This window comes from Mus musculus, chromosome 6, assembly GCF_000001635.26.
Source record: "Mus musculus strain C57BL/6J chromosome 6, GRCm38.p6 C57BL/6J".
Lineage (NCBI taxonomy): Eukaryota > Metazoa > Chordata > Mammalia > Rodentia > Muridae > Mus > Mus musculus.
Genome location: NC_000072.6, coordinates 23,378,462 through 23,398,018, shown reverse-complemented (window position 1 = coordinate 23,398,018; position 19,557 = coordinate 23,378,462). Strand labels below are relative to the sequence as shown.

The 19,557-nt window shown below is 38.7% G+C and overlaps 1 protein-coding gene across 17 annotated transcripts in view; it reads left to right on the top strand.

Annotated features, from left to right (window-relative positions):
- The window catches only part of Cadps2 (Ca2+-dependent activator protein for secretion 2), a 578,403-nt gene that overhangs the window by 443,157 nt on the left and 115,689 nt on the right, over positions 1–19,557 (top strand). For 11 of the 17 annotated variants that reach the window (XM_006505115.2, XM_006505110.2, XM_006505108.2 and 8 more), the window contains 4 exons: positions 7,533–7,634; positions 12,489–12,552; positions 15,015–15,138; positions 16,942–16,962. In XM_006505115.2, the coding sequence (XP_006505178.1) occupies positions 7,533–7,634; positions 12,489–12,552; positions 15,015–15,138; positions 16,942–16,962 (311 nt within the window). The remainder of the gene's footprint in view (positions 1–7,532; positions 7,635–12,488; positions 12,553–15,014; positions 15,139–16,941; positions 16,963–19,557) is intronic. The other 6 variants (XM_030255458.1, XM_006505111.2, XM_030255457.1 and 3 more) reach the window with 1 other exon arrangement.

Here is a 19,557-nt window from a genome sequence, read left to right as displayed (position 1 = left end):
GAGTAAGGAAGAGAATTATGATTTCAAACTTTCATCTTCACAATTTTTCTTACAGAATGTCTTTCTCCAGTCTCAGTAAGAGGGTATGGATATAAATATAACTTCAGAGCAGGAAACAACGCTGTTTCGATAATGCACACCCATCCAAATGCTTGGCCATCCTGATGGAAACAATAGGAAGTGTTGCAGGTTGGGAAAGTCAGAGGGGGTGATGGTTCCTTGTCCTCATCATCCCCCACCATTCCTATTCTCGCACTGGGCCTCCCTCTCCCTTTCACAAATGGATATTGGTGGGAAATACACGAAGTGCAAAGTGGCTTTACCCGCTGTGCTGCAGGCAGAATTGACAATTCAGAAATACCACCCTCTAGGTGTCTCTTCCCTTCTCACTCTCTCTAGGGGAAAGTAAGATGTCATACATTCCTCAGAGGAGAACACAGGTGACAGGAAGCCTCTAAGAAACCCAAAGCGTCTGGTACCGTAATGTTTGCCTTCTCCTTGCTTACAAGTGAACTCTTAACCAGAGTTCACCAAACCAAGACACAGACTTCCCTGATGGGTTATAGGAGTTTCGAAGAAATTCATATCATTGATAAAATCAGTTTTCTAAGTACCATTGCTTTTGGCCTGTCCATTCAACCCATGCTGTCCAGCACTTAGTCCCTATCCATGCTTAGAGATTTGAGGCTCACTTATCCCTCAAGTACCTAGAAGCTGTCCAGGTGGAAATGACCATGAAAAATAAAGTGGCTTTCGAAACAAAACTTGAGTTCTTAGATGCTAGGTGGTGATTTATAAGCAATAATTAAGAAGAAACCCTTAGTTAAGTGATTTTTTTGTTAGACGTACTGCTTAAAGTTCAACAGATTCCACTGTCAGTAGACATCTTAGACACTTTATACAATTTTACCATGAACTTCAGAGAGGACAGCATGATTTGTGTTACACAGAAGGTGACTTGGGTCTGTTCATCCTGCGCTCCTAGAGGCTCTCCAGTGATCGTTGTCCATTACAAAGTGTTTTGAAAAATGTAGAAAGCAAATCATCTCTGCTCAAAATTATACACAAATGGGTCTTAAACATGCTAAAATTAATTTTTGTTTGTATCATTGGCCTCTGGGAATTGTTTTTGTTTTTGTTTTTGTTTTTGTTTTTGTTTTTGACTATGAAACAGTAGTGTAGAATGTGTGAAGGACAAATTCCACAAGCACAGAAAGTGAAACTGCACTTCTTGCCCATCCGTATCTGAGTATTTGCCTAGATGCTTAACTTTCTTCTCTACCTAAACACTGAATGCTATAACCCTTTTGTGTCACATTTTCTCCCAGACTTATTTTAAAACTGGAAAGTAATTAGCCTTTTCCTTTGTAGGCACCTATTTCTAACCTGCTTTCTCTGTTCTAGAAGTCAGTAGGTAATAGAAAGCTGGATAGTATTGTTTAGTCCTCTCTTTCCTATCTTATGTTTTTTTTTACGATTTATTTATTTATGTATATGAGCACTTTATTTGCATATCTGCCTGCATGACAGAGAGCTTCAGACAAAGCAGGGAATCAGATCACAATCAGATCACATTAGAGATGGTTGTGAGCCATTGTGTGATCATTGGTAATTGAACTCAGGACCTCTGGATAAGCAGCCAGTGTTCTTACCCACTGAGCCATCTATTTCAGCTCTCTGTGTTATGGTTTTTAAGTCAACTTCCTTAAACTATAATTTACATTTACTGGTGGAAAAAGGGCAAGACAAGATATCTATTGTATATAAATATTTTTTTCTTTTAATCATTGTTGTGAAGCCATTTCCTTGGAGATAAAACTCCATCTTGCTGGGAAGCTTGTTGAGACTAAGGGTGTTTTGTGGAGAAGAAAAGCATTCCATCCTGTAGAGATTCTCATTAAGCCTAGGGAATAAACAACTCAAAAGCCTCAGGAATTCCCTGAAACTGACCAGATACAGTAGGTCTCTTATTCCTCAAGCTTACATAAGTGAAAAGGACTGTTGAGAGATATTTTCAGACATTTCTTGATTTTGTGGGGTGATCTTTTGGTGGCTTTAGCTATCTTTGGGTTATTTCTGCTACTGTAAATAACCCCTGACCCGTAAAACTCAGTTTGGGTCTGTTATTACTTCTCTGTCTCAGGTAAATAGACATTTGTTTATGACTCTTCCTCAAGAATGGTGTCATGCAACATCATAACCTGCCATGTTGACTAATACTACAAGTTGAAAATACCTTATTCCATAGAAGGATTAGAAAAACTATATAACCCTCATGAGATATGGTAATGGATCTGCATTTCAAATAAACAGTATTTTTCACTGCCTGTATGCAGATATTATGTGCATGTTAGTATCTGTATATACAGACGTGTGTGTGTGTGTGTGTGTGTGTGTGTGTGTGTGTTATTTTGAATATAGAACATGATGTGTAGCCACATGGGAGATCAGACTCAGTCAGTGGCAGAAAGTTCTAATGTATTAGTTCTATCCTTTAGTGATCTTTGAAATATGATGAACATAGACACAACTGTATTCATTATTTAGTTGCTTACAGTACAAGAAGGTGCTTCTATCATAGTTTGACTTCATCCATAATTAAAAACATTCCCACAGGAGTGGCCCTTGGTCCTGTGAAGGTTCTATGCCCCAGTATAGGAGAATGCCAGGGCTAGGGCTATGAAGCAGGAGTGGGTATATTGGTGAGGGGGGGGGGCGGCGGGGGGGGGGTCGGAGGGAAAACTAGGAAAGGGGATAACATTTGAAAATATATAATAAAAAATGTGGGGAAAAAATCCCACTGCCAATCTGTGTTTCATACTTTGCTTGTGACTCAAGCCTCCTTCACAGAGCACTCTACGTTTATTGAAATCTTGTTACTTCAATTAATATAAGCCATGAAGCAAAAAAAAAAAAAAAAATGGCTATTAAGTCTTGATCCATGACAATACATTTTCTTCTCAATACCACTTTAACATTTGTCAGCCATAGAGTTAAACCACAGTTAATATTCAGGTAAGGAAAATTTTCATTTATGTTAGAATTCTAAATCACCATATTTGACCAGTCTTTGTTATCACAGTGAAAGATGTATCATTACTTTTTTCCTTTTGTACCTCAGGAGAAGAGTTACCTTCTTGATATTTAAAGTAAATTAATTTGAATATACCTAAAATGACAATACTAGAGATTTTCTTCTAAATCTAAACATATATTTTTCCTTTTTAAGAGTGCTTTGACCCAAGCCGGGCAGTGGTGGCGACTCAGGCATTTAATCCCAGCTCTTGGGAGGCAGAGGCAGGCGGATTTCTGACTTCGAGACCAGCCTGGTCTACAGAGTTAGTTCCAGGACAGCCAGGGCTACACAGAGAAACCCTGTCTCTACAAACAACAAAAACAAAAAAAAACAAAAAACAAAAAAAAGGAGTGCTTTTACCCAAAGTACTTCAGCTAAGACTCCTGCTCCTGGTTGCCTTTTACAAAACTTCCTATCTATTATACAGTCCTGTGATACATGTGTTCCAAGCCATTCAAACTCTGCTAATACTACTAAGGAAGGGCAAGCATTGCCTAGCCTTAGATGGACAGCAGTTCCTGTGCTCTTCTGCCTTGTCCCGCTGATCTCATTGTCAGTTGCGCCTATTTGTTTCATCAGTATGTTTACACAGAACAGCAACAGTCATTCTCTCAGCCAGCCTGGTAGATACCAGAGATAAGGAAGCAAGGAATAAAGAATTAGTTCATAATTATGTCATAACAGCAAGTGGCCTTATGTACACAGTGGTCATGGGGGTGGGGAGAGCAGATTGTGAAGTTAATTCTTCATATAGGATGGTGAGATTAATTAAGAGGCTGGAAGGGGGGAACAGACAAATGAACAGGACCAGTGACCATGTCATAGACCAATATAAAGGCTCTGACTTGTCAACGGCGTTAATGGTGTGATCATTTACGGTATCTTGAGCCAAAAGGAGATGTGAAAGGATTCATAAGTACTAGTATTCCTGGTACTTGACAAAGACAGGGTTGAAGGAGCAAAACCAAGAGGGCTGGAGCAATTCTAAAGGGGAGCTGGTCATGGCTGGCCCCACAAGAACAGTGGGAAACCTTGTGAGGGGATGGCTGAATTCTAATAAATCTATAATCTTTATTCTTAAAAAAAAAAAAAAACCTATCTCGTATAGAGATTTGAGAGGTGGCTCAGTGGATAAAAGCACTGGCTGCTCTTCCAGAGGACCCAGGTTTGATTCCTACCACCCACATGGCAGCTCACAAGTATCTATAACTCCAATTCCAGGGCATCCAGTGTACACTCCTGGCCTCTGTGAGCACCATGCAGGCATCCAGACATACAAGCACAGAAAAAATTCATATTTATAAAATAATAATTACATAAAAACTATTATTCTAATGCTGCTAAAACCCATTTATAAACTATAACTGGTTTAAGACTTCTCTCAGGGCTTCTGTGAATATATCACTTATGATATATAAAAGGTTTTTGTGGGGCTGGAGAGACGGCTCAACGGTTAAGATTACTAAATACTCTTCCAGAGGTCCTGTGTTCAAATCCCAGAAACCATCTGTAATGGGATCTAGTACCCTCTTCTATACCTTAAATAAATAAATAAATAAATAAATAAACAAACAAACAAATGAATAAATCTTTTAAAAAGAGCAGGTCTTAGGACTTTCATTATGAATGTCTTCAGTAAGTGGATAAGAGGTTTTGTTTTGTTTTGTTTTGTTTTTAACTTGCTAGGTTTTAAGTTTTCCACCTTGCATAAGTAATGTAGGGACTATCTGGTATAAATAAGAATGTTTACGATGTTTCCTTCAGCATTGCTAGTCAGATACCATTCCAAGTGCCGCGTAGGACTTTATTTTCTGTTCTTCATTATTTTTTAAGAAAGTACAAAAGAAAGCAAGTAATGTGTGGATACTTGAGAATGCTGGCTTCAAGTGAGAGGCAAGCCAGATTCAAGTCCAGTCTCTGGCCTCTTATGTTTCGGAGAAGTAGCCTCACCTCCCTGACCCTCCTCCTCCCTTGGAAAGTACAGACAGGACTATAGCGAACACTCTGTTATTCTGCAAGCAAAACATCTTGCCTAATGCAGGGAGCATAGTTCACATTCTGCAACTAAGAATCGTAATGTTCCTTTTGATAGCAAGAGTTAGTAGAACATTGTTGACGACATAAGAATTACTTGCCTTTATTATTAAGTCATTAAGCTATTCACCCAAGGCTTGATTGCAGCCAATTGTCATTCATTACTGATAACCTAGATTAGAAGTTTGCCTTATACAGTGCACATTAAGGGGGTGGGTGGATGGGTGGTGGGTGGAGATCAAGGCAAGTTCACATCACCCAGTGTATTTTGTCTGTTTGATTTGTACTTGGTAGTAACGAAGTTGGTGAACTGGCAGTGTTTCCCTGTGCATTGTACTATTTATCACCTCAAATCTTGATGCAAACCCTTTCCTGCCTCATCTCTCTCACTGTTCCTTACCTGAAACCCTATTCTACCCTGTCAGGTAAGCAGTTCTCTAGCACTGCAGATCATGACGTCATCAAGCTGTTGAAACAAGAATAGTCACTCAAACTCGCCATATAGCGTCTGTCAGAGAGCCATGCTCATCATCCGGATGGGAAACTCCTTGGTCTTTTACCAAATTGTCATGGCCTGCTGTGAAACAACCTGCCGTAACTAATCATTTAGAACGAATTCTTATTGCTTGTCTGTGTAACAACATAATCTAGGGCTAGTTGAATCTGAGTACCCAAATTATCCTTAGTATCAGGTTAATGACGTATATAAAGCTCTCAGGTGGTACTGAAGGGATATATACAGCCAACAGAGTGCTTACCCCACTCACACAAAGCTCTAGGCTCATCTCTGAGACTCACATGACCAGCACAAGAGTGAGCGCCTAGGACCAGTCCTTGGGAGACAGAGCAGGAACTCAAAGACATTTTTGGCCATTTGCGACCAGCATGGGATACATACAACCCTGTCTTTAAAACAGCAAAACCAAAACACTGAAGTGAGATTTTGTGTGTGTGTGTGTGTGTGTGTGTGTGTGTATGACCATTGTCACAAATGTTTACTAATAACTAATAAAATTGTCTGGGTTTTGTATTAACATTTGCTTAGTAAAAGATGATTTTGAAACAGTTATGTGAAAACATTTGATTCATTTGATGCAAAGCAGGAGCATTAAAATGTAGTTGCCTGCCGGATAACTTACCCATTGGCATTTTCTCCCTCCTACATGCAAAACCAGCACCAGTGTTTTGTTATTAGTCTGTCGATAATTAACATTCAAAACCATTCTTACATGATAAATGTAGCTGCTGTTATTCCAAATGTAAAATTAGATATTATCTTGTTTAGAAATTAATTATAATTGCAAGAAATGTTTTCAAAGCCTAAATCCCAACAGCATGTAAATTTCTGAAGTAACAAATTATTTATTGTACATAAGAACAAAGTCCTCACACTTAAGTGGTGCTTAGATGTGAGTAGAAGATCATTATGTCAATGAGGTCCAGGTATAACTTTGAAATTAATTGCTTTTGTCCTAATTGACTAGTTAACAAGCGTGAAATATATATTCATGCACATACACACACAACCGGTAAATATCAAATTAAAGCCTTGATGTAAAGTAATTCTAACCATTTCTCTTTACATTTAATAATCCTTGTTTTTACCTATTTTATACATAAGCGTTAATATTAATACTTGGAATAATGAGTGTACATCTTTAGGAAAATATAATCAGTTAAAAATGAACTAATGAGGAGCATGCCTACTGCCCATTCAAGCACCAAAGATATCCTTAGGTATATAAGGTTTAAAGCAAATATAAGATGAATGTGTTGTCTCCTCTGGATTAGTGTGGACAGTTTAACTTTATGTTTTCAAATTTCATATGACTGCTATACAACCAGATACAGAAATTTTTGAGAATTTTCTAAATATAATTTGTTAAATGCATCTTATCTTCTAGTTTCAGGCACACGTATTTATCCAAAATTTCTGTTTCTTACAACATCTAACTGTCTCTAGCCGCATGTTTTGTGTACTTCTATTTGGAAGAGAAGCAGTTAAGATATTTCTACTTGCATTCAGTCTGTATTAATAATAGTCCATTCGGGGGATAGGCATTTAATTGGTCAGATGTTTAATTCCACTAGAGAACATTTTCCCTGGATTTTCAAGGCCTAGTTATTGTTTTCTGTGTATCTGGGAACTATTTATTGTCAGCATTTACCTTGAAGGCTGTCTAAGAGAATAAAGCCATTCCATTCATCCCAGGTCAAAGACGAAGTAAATGGCTGCAAACACTTCCATTAAATTTCCGGTGTAAACACAGCTAATGCTAATATGCCTTTTACTCGATTCTTTGAATGATTTAGGAATATTTTTGTGTATATAAAATCTTTCAAGGTAAATAATCTCTTAATACAAATTGCTGACTCTCTTCCCTCCCCCCCCCCACCTCCACCCCCCACTCCCCACCCCCAGGCCTGATGGGATTGGAACGGTTTCAGTGGAAGAGAAAGAAAGATTTGAGGAGATAAAAGACCGACTTTCTTCGCTTTTAGAAAACCAGATCAGCCACTTCAGGTATGTATTGTGTTTGAGCCAAGTATCAGTTTTTTCCAATCAGGCTTTACCCTCCATCTCTTCCCCCAAGACATTTTTTTGTTAAATCTTCTTGCCACTACTCAGTTACCAGTTGTTTCCAATCGCATGCAGTGTGTGATCCAGTCTTCACTCTGTGGCTATTTGTGAAGGTTCTATGCCCCAGTGTAGGGGAATGCCAGGGCTAGGAAGCGGGAGTGGGTAGATTGGTGAGACTTCTCTTTCTTTCCTCTGTCCCACCAGAAAAGGAGTTTCCTGCAATGGGAGCATTCCCAATTTTTTCACTAAAGATTAGTAGTCTCAAGTATCTTAGCAATTGTATGCGCTTTCCACTTGTCCCACTGGAACATGGTTAGTAGTTTCATTGCTTAATCTATAAGATATCTTTGTATTCACAGCATTAGTCATAGCACCTAGTGCTCCTTGTTCTTAATGATTAGACTTCATTCATAAGAATCAATGGCAGAGTGAATGATAAACAGCTTGATACTATTATTGCCCCCGTGTTGGGTAGTCTCAAAGAATCCAGTGGTTAGAAACCTAAGTAGAAATATGTTGATATGTTTTCCTCTATTACCACTCTTATTAGTACTGTCACATCAATTAATTTTTTTCTTGTAGAATCTCTACCATGTTGTACTTATATGATTTGGAATCATTTTAAAAAAAAGTCAGAAAATGTTATTTCTATTTGAGAGTGAAGAATGATTTATAAACCCGCTGAGAAGTATGTGTACCCTCAGCTTTCCTTACCAGGGCAGCTCTGCTGTGCTAACATCAGTCTACATTAGTTCCCCAGAGAAGGTGATGGTACCTACACCTTTAGATAGTTAAGACTTCCCTAACATCTTAGCAAAAGGCACCTTCACCAAGGACTGTCGTCTTGAAGATCTGCCTATATGCACACTGCTTCTTTTCATATTCTAATAATATACTGTTGTACATGGTCACACATGTTCAACAGACATTTGAGAAAAGTATTTAATATGGAGGAAAGAGCCCAATGCATAGAAATAGCAAAGGGAGGTGACTGGAAACAGCAAAAATTCTATGGGAGAAGGGAAAGTTGGGGGAAGGTTATTGAAGTCTTGAGAGAAGTTTAAAAAGGCAAGGCATCTATCAATCAAAAATGAGATTGAGAAGTTAAAATAATGCTTCCAAGAAAAAGTAAGAACTCTAAAGATAGTAAGAAGATGTTACAAACATAACATCGATACACACCATTGAAAGGTTAAGTTTATGAAAACTTCCTGAGGGTACAACTGTTCTCTTGTAGCTCTATGTACCTCCGTTCAGCTAAAATTGAGCTTTGACTTCACCACAGAAAGGAATTTAAGGATGGTACAGTATTTTCATAGAGCTAGAGTTTTTTAAAAATAATAAAATAAGAAGGCATTCCCAGAAGTGTGGATGTGGAGTTTTCAAGAGTCCATTTGGCTCTCTCAACTCGAGCCACATATGTGTTCCTGGTGGTCTCCAAGTAACATCTCAAAGGTTAAGAACACCTTTGTCCTTTTTTGGTCTCTTTTTTAAATAAAGAAGATTCCAGGGTGGCTCTGAAGGTACCATGGGTAGGATATCAATTGATAAGTTAAATCCATAATCAATTGGATTGCATAAGAGTTAAGACTGTCTTTTACCTTAAATGGGGTTTCTGGTAAGATTCCTAGAAGTGTGTAATTTACAGCTAGGGAAGGGAAATCACCATATAAAGTCTCATGTGTCATTTATTTCTATTTTAATGTTATTTGAAAAATATCACTATACAGAAGAAATATTGTCCCTGTAGCAAACTTTGTGTTGGAAATCATAGTTTGCCCCTGAGCTAGCCAGAGGCTTCAAAGGGATTCTAAAGTGAAGAGCCCCTTTCCCCCATAATTGTTTTTACTCTGCCTCCTCTGCCTCGAATGGTAAAGGATAACGGCAAATGGTGGAACTCACTAGAGCAGAAAGGACGAGAAAGCGTGTGATGGGGAAAAGAGAACATCATTGTTCATGAGGGAAGTACAACCTAAAACTGCAGTCAGGGGCAGTAGGGTGGCCCCAGCCTGGACTCCAAACACTTGAGGGGCTGGAGGAGGACAATGAGCAGTTCCAGTCCAGCCTCACGAACAAGCAAAAGCCTCTTAGCATAGCTACCAAACAAAACAGCAAATCTGAACCCCGAGAAGCAGGAACTTTCCAATGCAGTGGCATCAAACCCACTCTGGAACCTAGGCTAGTGGGTTCTTAAAGTTATAAACACCTGTCGCAGATGAGACCTATTTCATGCCTACATGTGAAAGTAAAGTCCTTGTACACCACAGCATGAATGGTAGTCCCTACCAAAAATGTTCAGAGTTAAATGAAACTTAGCCAAATGAAAATTGAAGACTAGATAAACAGTGTCCACCAACCCAAAGGGATGAAGTACCAAAGGATCACACATACAAACAAAAAAAGTACAACCTTTGTCCTCTTAGGTAAGAGTCTAGACATGTAATCTCATCCAAAGATAGAAAGTTAATCACTGCCTGCCTGGGGTAGGAGAAACATCATACATTTCCTTGCCTCTGCGGACACTTTAAAAAGCTGTTGCACTGTCGCGTTTTAAACAAATTTTATAATTTTGTAATACATGTAAGTCACCCTTGATCACTCCACTACCTAGCACTGAGGGCTGAGGATATAGCTCCACAGGTGACATTTATCTGTCATATGTAATGATCTGGGATAAATCCCCATCACCCCAAAAACTAAACACTGAGGGATACCCTTTCATAGGAGGACATCGACAGCCTATCAACAACTGAAAACTCAAGAAGTAAAAATACAAGTGCACCGTTTGAGGCTATAAAGTCCAAATGTTAAGAGAATCCGCTAAAACTTGACCTTCTTCTCTTTTCTAAAACATGGAAATTACTTGGAGTAAGTCAGAGCAAACATAAATGACTTAAGATCTGTATTGCAAAACGCCTGTTAGAGGAAGAGTGCACAGTTCACATTGACTCTCAATAACTATTACCGCTGCATTTAAATAAGGAAGGGGGTAGTTCTTTAATCACAGGATGGGTCTACGCTAGCTCATTCCTCTGTAAAACTCATTTAACAATTTAAAAAAATGAGATTGGCTTCAATTCACTCAGATTAAATATTAAGTGTGGCTGAATTTTATTCAGTAGTTGAATGGTTTCCACTTTGCTTTACTGTTGCATGGTTGTCAAGAGGGGGGAAAAAAACCAAAATATTTATCCTGAAGGGAGGCAGAACCAAATGATTCCCTTCTTTGATAACTCGCATTACAAAGATTAATTAGGCTTCTGTGAGTTACTTTCTAGCTGTTATTGATTCAGGATTGCTCTAATGTGCGGGATTATTTACACATCCCAGCACAGCCAATGCTAATTCAGAGCAGACCCATTGGGACCTCAGAGCCCTGAAATGCTAACTGTAATCTGAGGATCAGTAACGTTCCATTCATAAAATGTGTCAGGCTAGTGGAAATAAACAATAGCAAAGACAATGGGTGGATTATGCAAATACACTGAAAAGATTAAGCAAGGGGCGGGAACTACAAGGAGCCAATTGGTGCTTTACTGAAATGTGGATTAAGCTTTAAAGTATACAGAACGGAATGATTAAAGCCACTGTGCTAATTTGCTGAGGTCTAAAAAGCACCATTTCACAGGAACCTCTATTAAAATAAATTGATTGAGGCTTTTCTGGAGATGGGTGGGGACCATGGCACGGAGAGGCAAAACTAAGCAAGTATATGCTCTAATAGAGAATAGATGATAAATCCTCTGAAGAAAACCCTGGCTAACTAAATTTGGAAAGTATGCACTTGCAGTTGTCTTTCCTAGAGAAACTTTTATAAAACTGACAATCCCCAAACAAACTCAAATACATTTCTTTTAAAGGGGAAAAAAGAGGTGCGTCTTTATTCCTTTTTTTAAAAAATTTAGTTTCTTAAACAACTTTTATCTCAAAACTTAGAGGTAAATCCATCCAAATTACAGGGGTAGCGGCATAAGGATGACCACTTGGTGCCTGCAGTCTGGGTCCTGGGGAGGGAGCTACAGCCTCAGAGGGGTAGTGGGGTCTTTGCTGAATCTGGATCAATAAAGCCTGTGGCGCCAGAAGAACTTATCAGTTCTGATTCTCAGCACGCTTCACATGGACATTAATGTAAGGGGGGGGGGGGGGGGGAGACCCACCTATTAACCATCCTGTGGCCGCTGACCTTAGAAGGAGTCCACTCTGTCCCTGAGCCTCAGTTTCAGAACATTCCCTATTACATGGCTTCCACTTGTTACTTTGCAGTTAGGATCCATCAGAGAAGAAACAGTTGGGATCTTGACTCTTCCTGAGGAAACTCGGCACAGGGTTTGCATGTTCCCGAGACGTGAAAGAGTTAAACACCATGGTTGCTGTGTAGTGTCCCTAAATTGGGGGAGTAACTTTGTCCATCTTAGAAGTTCAGCAATGGTAGATCCCTTCTTCCCCCACATACTAATGCCATCAGGTAGGAGAAAAATACCAAACCTTAAACAACATTTTTAGGTGTTATACAATAAACCTCTCTACAATGACCCTGGGGTGTCTTCCTTAATGTCTATTCTTTTAGCGCATGTATAATGAAGACTTGAGAATCATTTTAATCATAGTTGCTAGTTCAAGACCTTGAAATCGTACCCTTGGTAAAATTTAATGGTTAAAATTATGTCCAAGAAGACTAGATATTTTAACTTGTCTTCAAGGTTCTCCACTAACGCCGAGCAATTGAAAGTGTCAACCTTTAGCTCTTGGGTTAATATTAAATGTTTCATATTTCTGTCCCTCTTTTTGTCTTTAAAGATACTGCTTTCCCTTCGGACGACCTGAGGGTGCCCTAAAAGCTACGCTCTCCTTACTTGAAAGGGTATGTATGAGGGTTTATAGATGTTCCTCGAGTTCTTGGGGGCTGGGTTCCAGCTGTTAAACTATGAGAGTCTTTGAGTTAGAACTTGTTGCCATGCCCACACCACGACTCCCATAACTTACCTTACTAATTTTCTCACTTCTCCCTACTACTTTCTTCCTCTATGGAAGCCTGTCTTCCACCACCCTATCCCAATACTGAGCTATCATTGCCTTTTAATGATATCAATCTCTGCATCTCACATACACACACACACACACACACACACACACACACACACACATCTCATGAGATATTTTGTTGTTTGTATTTTGTTTGTTTTGTTTTGTTTTGTTTTTTAGTTGTTTCTGTTTTCTAGGCCACTGCACACTTGCGTGTTATGGTCCTCTCAGAGTCACTGGTTTTTCCAGCACTTTTAGCCCTCATGCATGTTAGCATCGTCATGTAAAATGACAGCTATGTCGTTACTTTCCATTCGTTTCAAGCTCCACATCTGATGCATCGTCACATGCTTTATTCGAGTTTTTATGTTGTTAAATGCTGTGCATAGCTTTGGCTTTTTAAAGTGTTTATTCTCTTCTATTCCTTAAGGCAATTACAAATAAGTCAGTTCTTAAAGTTGCTTTACTTTCTGTAACTGCAATCCATCTTGAGTACCTCACACAACCTCTCTGAGTCCTGGTTTCCATGGCAGAGTCTGCTTCTCCTTCCCGGCAGGGAGGGGGTAGTGATCCAGACATGCCCCGTGACAGGTGGCAGGGTGATAGCGACCCTTTCTAGTTATAGTCACTAATCACATCTTCTACCGAACTGAAACAGAAATGCTACGAGCCATTTCTTTATTTTTCAAAAAAATCTCTCTTGACTTACTAGCAACTTTCAAAAGCAAAATAAAATCTGTAAGTGAATTTTTAACACCTTTAATGCTTTGGAAGAACCTCAGCGGATGCCGAAATGCATAGACAGAAACCAGGATTTAGTTCCTAGAGAATATGAAATAATATCTAAATCCTAGCTTCACCTCTGGGGCATACATATATATTCTATACATTTCTTGCTACTCTTTCTACTATTTGAAGTCTCTCAGTGTGAGAAGCTTAAGTAAAATTCATAAGCCTATATATGCAACAGCAGCATCTTGATGGTAAATTTTGGCAAAGGTCTCATTAAATATAATAATTTATATTCTATGCTTATACAAACATGTATAAGCATATAACCTGGACTTTGCACAGGTTTTTTGTTTTTTGTTTTTGTTTTTGTTTTTGTTTTCAGGCTACAAAGTATCTACTTTCTATTTCTGAAGTACCAAATATATGTCACAATTGAAATTGATAATAAAAGACCTGATAAATGATAAAGGTAGCTGACTTCAAGAAAGAAAAGCTTGCCTAAATACATTTGAAAATGCTGTCAGGGGTTATTGATGCTTGCATACTGGAACCAATTCAAGAGTGCTCAAAGATTGGTAAAAAGAGATTAAAATACTAAAGTTTCCATGGGTATTTCCAGGTTCTTTAGTGCTTATTGCAATTTAAGAGATTAGTAGAATACGTACTACACTTTAAAAAATCACCTTTATTACACTTTTCTCATATGTATCATTGTTTGAATATAAACAAAGCATAACAATTACATTAAACACATGAGAAAATAGTCTGCCTAACAATGACTCACAATTTACAATAGGAGTTGTAATGAAAAGTATTAATGTATTGTTAGAACACGTTTAAAGTTACCTTTTGAATTTGTTTATATAACTATTGGCTCCTTGTTAACAAAAAAACATGGTAAGGAAAACTGTCCAAGAATACATTTTAGGGACCCAGCAGAGAAAAACCTTCATTTTAATCTGAAACTGAAGGAAATGTCCCCATGTCAAGAGCTTGATCTCACATAAAGCACTTGTTCCACGAAGGCGAAGACGCCCCTTCCTCTTTTCATACTGCAGCACCCTGTCCGCAGCAGGTCACAATTAATAATGTCTCATTTGTAATCTTTACACTGCTCCAGAATTATGCCCATCCGTGCTAGAATTGTTTCCTACGATTTTTCCACATATAACTCAGAAGACCTGGGGCTCTTACCTGAGGGCTATACAAGACAAACTTTGTTTATCACTTATGCCAAGGGCTGTAATCCTGATCTGAAACAGCTGCTCTAATGGTGTCGTGGATCCCTGGAGGAGAAGTGACTGTCACCCTGAATCCTGGGGACCTGGCCTATGGGAGGTTTTGATGTTCACAAATGAGGCTTAGACAGGAGGAACCAATGCTGAAGGATTAGGTCCCAGTTGTGAAGTGCAGACTCATTACTTCCCACAAGTTACAGAAGGCCCCTCCCCCTTCCCAGGAACACTCAGGGCTGGGGCAATTTGTGTAATTTGTTTTTAGAATGTATTTTATGCAATGTCTCTCCTCTCTCCTTTTCCCACCCACCCTGCTTCTCTCTCCTCTCTGTAGGTTTTAATGAAAGACATTGCCACTCCTATCCCTGCGGAGGAGGTGAAGAAAGTGGTCAGAAAATGTCTGGAGAAAGCTGCCTTGATCAATTACACTAGGCTCACAGAATATGCCAAAATAGAAGGTCAGTGCCCTGAGCAATTGCTGAAGTGGCTGTGAGAGCCGACAATGCCTATTAACTGAATTTTCTATGAGAAGTCCTTTCCTTCCCTGAACAATCCTGTGCCGAGGCAAAGGGAAATGTCTCATTAAAATCTCAGCTGGCGAACTGAAGCGCTTTTTCCTATTCATCGCTTTAATATGCCTCCTGGGACTCGGCTTGAATGAAAGACCCAGGATCCATGCTTAAGTTGTCCTTTGTTCTTATTTTGAGTTTTCGAGAAACCAAAAGGTGTTTTCATGGGTTGTATTTTTTTGACATTACTGTAAGTATGTCTAACATTTAAACTATGGGCTGTGGATGCTTTGCTGATTGGTGTCAGTGTAGCATTATGTAATTTTATTTTCTGATCTGCACTGTCACTCGGTGGTGGAAGAAACTTGTTGATTGTTATGTGGGCTGGAGTAAGCGGGGAGAACTTCCTGCCGCTGTTAATTGCTGGCTCTATATTGATGCATTTGAAAGATTAGACCTCTTGAGAGGACTGTGCACTTTCTCTCTTTCTTCGAGCTTTATTCATTAAGGACACTGATATTTTAAATGTTTAGAGATAAGTAGATGGGAAGGTACAGCTGAGTCACAAGATCAGCTTTGATATTTCAGGCTTTTGAACTGGTTGACTTCAAAGTATCGGGAAAGATTTTAAGTTATTTGTTCGAATTGTCATGAAGCTGACATACATCACACAGGGGTCATTACCAGAAAGAAAGGAAAAGTTTGTGTTTTGTTAAATATTTATATCTTAAAATAAGAGGGAAGCCATCCTGTAGACAAAGATCAGTCACTTTTAGTATTTTTAGATTGTGCTTAGTGGACAGTTAATTTATAATTAATTGGTATTACAATAATTTTATAAATATTCAGCCAGTGGAAAAGAGAAATGTTGTCTTCCCTTTTTTTATCTCCAAATCTGGACAAGCTCTCTAACAAGCATGTGATAACCAACCTCCTGAGTGATTAACAAAAAAGCCATCTCATCACCATAGCAACCAATATTATATCAAGAGAGTAACAACATGAAACCTCCTTAGTTACCAGCTTAACATCATTAATTATGATATCATGTTGTGTTAAAGCAAACGCAGTGAACACTCGGTCGTTTGAAGGAAGTGGAAGATGAACACTTTGGTTTTCATTTGTGAATACTCGGTCCACGTAGCTTTCGTGTTGGGGAGTGTTGAGGGTTCCAAATGTGATTGAAAGAGCTTATCCATGAACCGACATTAAAACAGTTCAAGTATCTCAGAGGAAAGTGTGTGGGGATCTTTAGGCATTATAATACCTTTTGTACGAATATATTTCCAGTTTAAAATGTGCAGACAGAACTTTGTCTTTCTGAGCTCCTCTGGCAATGCTTTGCTGCTCTGCGAGAACTCTGAGATGGATGGCAGGCTCCCATTCACAGGTTAGCTCAGTGCTTTATGGTTGTAGCGCCCACTGGGAAGGACACAGAGGATCTTCTTTGATCCATACATGGAGATGTTTGTCCTAAAACCAAGTGGAGAGAAAGTAGGGACCCTCCCGTGTTCTCCTTTCCTGGAGTCTAATGAGACAATATTCTAGAAAAGTAATCTGCCGAATTACTGCCACGCTGCCTTACCTCAAAAACAAAAAACATTGCTCATCCACTGAGTAAAAACTTGCATGCTTTTTCAATTTCTGCTTCTACCCTTCCTATTCTGATTTTCATTTGTAAAAAGAAGAAAAGAAAGATGGGCTAGTTTTCTTTGCTTGCTTGGCCTTAAATTCTCTTTTCTTATGTTTTAGGGCCCGCAGAAAAGGAAACAGGTAATATGTCTCTGCATGCACGCGCCATTATTTCAAATGTGGTGGTATATGATATTTTAGAAATATTTCTTTGAAGTTCAGCTGTCATTAAAAAAAGCATATATTTAATGTATATAAAAATTCGGCCATGGGACTATTCACAATTTATACTTTAAGCCTGTCCACCACTTCCAAAAGTTTCCTCCTACCCTCTTCCATATTAAACCAAGAGGGAAAAAACAAACAAGCAACTGTGTACTCTCATAGCACTTTTTAGTTGTACAGAACAGCACGGCTGTCTGGAGGCCCCTCTGTTGTATGGTATGTGTCTATGGTTGACTCATCCTATGATGAAGTTTTGCACCATGCTGTTGATACTTTTCCATTTCACCTACCTTGAGATGGCCCTTCTACTCTTTGTCTTTCCTAGTAGTTTAGATCACTCAGTGGCATCATGCAGTCCATGTCTTACTGTATCTGATTCATTTTGTTAGCACAGTGCCCTTCACATTCAAGTAGCTCACAATGGCTAAGGGTAGGGTTTCCTCCTTCTCTAAGGCTGAGTAGTATTTCATTGTCTGCACATATCAAATTTGCCCAATGCCTTTGTCTATCAGTGGATGTTGAATTGCTTCCATGGTTTGGTTATTGTGGATACTGCTGCAAGGAGGTTGGAAGTACAGATATCTGAAGACTTTTATTTCTATTCTTTTGGATAGATAGCAGACTCCATGGAAGATCTATATTCTTATTGTTTTCATGTTTCTCCATACTGCTTTGTACAGTGAGTGTAACAGTTTCCACACTACCCATACTACTTCCCTTCATGGCCTTGCCTACCACTTATTATATGAGATGGTGGGGATTCTGTGACCATGGTTGTTGGAGAGGAAGTGATATTTTATTAGACTGTACTTGCATCCCCATGAAGATTTGAGACACTGAATATTTTCATGTAAGAAAGAGACCCACTGGGCATTTGTTGGTCCTCATTTGATAGATGTCTAACTCTGTTTCTTTGCCAATTTTCATTGGGTTATTTGGGGCTTCTGATATTTATTAGTATGAGTGTGTTATATATTTCATATGTTAGCCCTCACTCAGATTATTTTCTCTCATCTGTAGGCTCCCTTTCATTGTGTTATCTTCTTTCCTTTGGGTTACATGTTTCGACATCTGTAAGTGGTGGCCTCCCCATCAGAGTGCCTATCTGTTTGTTTTCACCAGGATACTGAAAATACTTACATCTTTCCAGAACAATTGATAATGGTTTATAGGAAGAATAGGTGTTCTTTTTCTCAGAAAGATCCGGAGTAGTTTTTTATATCAATTCAAGGCAAGAAACTAGAGGCCATATTAATGTTATACATTCTGTCTTACTCATGGACACTAATCTTCTTTGGAAACGGTTACCAATACTTGAAGGGTTCTCACCCCGGAAGAGAAGCCTCTTCCTTTATCACTCTTGAAAACTAGCAGAAGAGTCAACAGCAGCAGTGCTTTGACATGAAAGTAAGGTGTTCTTAACTCTGAACGAATGAGCAGGGGCTATCAAATCCCTCAGGAAATTTTGTGTGTGCACATGTACATGTGTGTATGTGTAAGTGTAGGTTGTGTGTGTGTGTGTGTATGTATGTATGTTTCTGAGGCTCTGAAATGTTGAAATGTTAAAGATCTTGTTCCTTTTGGTTGGCTTTTTTTTTTTTTTTTTTTTTTTTGGTTGGTTGGGTTTTTCCGCTTCTTATCACAACTGTAATTAATGTAACTTTACATACCATTTCCTGTACACTCTACCTGTTCCCTCGTCAACCTTGCAAGCAGACTCCTTCTTGCCTTGCTCCTCTTGTCTCTAGGCACCTAACCTTATGACAGGATCAGTGTTCTGAGTTCTTGTTAATTAGTTTCCATCTGGAAACAGTGGTGTGTGAGACAAGTGATAAACCATCCTCATATCCACTTGTAGCGCCAGAGACAAATTTTTCTTTCCATTTTAACCTCACAACTTCTACTTAGGGCTCTATTTCTTGGCTTTTTTTGTTATTTTCCACAATCTGCATCCTGAAAGGTGACAGGTACAATACACGGAGACGCAAATGGGGGAAGAAAGACACTCTATAGTAGTTACTGATTGCACTTGAGAAAAAATAATTAGAATAAAATGAGGTTTTTAACCATCTCGACTCATGGCAGCCCACACAGTATCAATAGTTCCACATTCTTTTACAAATGCTCTCAAAAGATTTTACAAAGCCAGCAAAACGGCTCGGCAGATAAAGACAGTTTCTACGAAGCCTGCAACTTAAGTTCAGTCTCCAGAACCCATAGAGTTGTATGAAAGAACAGACTCCCCCAGCAGGTATGTCTACAGGCTTCCTCATATGTGTCATGGGCACACACAGAAGATAGGGAGACAGACAAATAGACAGACAGACGGAAGATATATATATATATATATATATATATATATATATATATATATACACACACACACACATATATATATATATATATATATACATACACACACATATATGTATGTATATATATATATATATCTCCCTATAATATATAATACTGTTGCTCTGAAAACTGATTTTAGCCTAGCCTACAAGCAAG